The 991-nt window shown below is 63.8% G+C and overlaps 1 protein-coding gene across 1 annotated transcript in view; it reads left to right on the plus strand.

Annotated features, from left to right (window-relative positions):
* CCDC28B (coiled-coil domain containing 28B) overlaps positions 1–991 on the plus strand; it is a 1,420-nt gene extending 429 nt beyond the window's left edge. The window contains exons 2-4 of the mRNA XM_008635190.2: positions 338–492; positions 578–600; positions 912–991. Of these exons, the coding sequence (XP_008633412.1) occupies positions 338–492; positions 578–600; positions 912–963 (230 nt within the window). The 3' untranslated portion in view covers positions 964–991. The remainder of the gene's footprint in view (positions 1–337; positions 493–577; positions 601–911) is intronic.

Genomic DNA, 991 nt, shown 5'->3' on the forward strand with positions numbered 1-991 from the left:
TGGATGGATGGATGGATGGATGGATGGATGGATGGATGGATGGAGGGGTGGAGGGATGGATGGGCTGGGGAATGGAGGGATCCATGCACAGGGAAGGGGTGATGCACAGGGTGGAATTCTGGATCCGCAGGGAAGGGGCGGGATGGGGAATGGGACTGATCCACAAGGAACAGGCTGGGATGGGGAAAATGTTGGATCCATAGGGAAGAAATGGGCTGGGGGATTTGACAGATCCTTTCCATGGGCGCAGGGAAGGAGTGGAATGGGGGAATGCCATGGATGTTTCCCCTGGATCCAGGGAAGGAATGAGCAGGGGCTGTGGTGGATCTTTCCCCAGGGAAGGAGTGCTCCTTCGAGCAGCTGGAGCACGTGCGGGAGATGCAGGAGAAGCTGGCGCGGCTCCACTTCGGCCTCGACGTGTGCGTGGAGGAGCTCCCGGAGGAGCAGAAGAAGGTGGCGGCCAACAGGAACCTGGACCAGCTGCTGGCACACGTGAGTGTCACCCCTGTCCCCTGCCAGGGCCGGGACACCCCCGGGGTCCCCTCCGGTCCTTCAGCCTCTTCCTTTGCTCCCACAGCTGGAAGAGCTCAGCAGCTCCATGTATCCTTGGTGGGGAGCGGGGGCGGCCTGGTGGCACTGGTGGCACTGGTGGCAGTGACGGTGGCGCTAGGAGGCACTGGTGATGACGGCAGTGACATGGGTGGCACTGATGGCAGTGCGGTGGCGCTGGGTGGCACTGGTGATGACGGCAGTGACACTGGTGGCAGTGACGGTGGCACTGGAGGCACTGGTGATGATGGCAGTGACATGGGTGGCACTGGTGGCACTGGTGGCAGTGACGGTGGCACTGGAGGCACTGGTGGCACTGGTGACAGGGACGGTGCTGGCGCTTCCCCTTGACCCGCTCTCAGACAGAAGCTGCACCTGGCCGAGAGCTCGGACCCCGAGGACGCTGCGGCCTGACCCCGGCCCGGCTCCCGGCCCAGCCCCG

Source organism: Corvus brachyrhynchos, unplaced genomic scaffold (assembly GCF_000691975.1).
Source record: "Corvus brachyrhynchos isolate BGI_N302 unplaced genomic scaffold, ASM69197v1 scaffold65, whole genome shotgun sequence".
NCBI lineage: Eukaryota > Metazoa > Chordata > Aves > Passeriformes > Corvidae > Corvus > Corvus brachyrhynchos.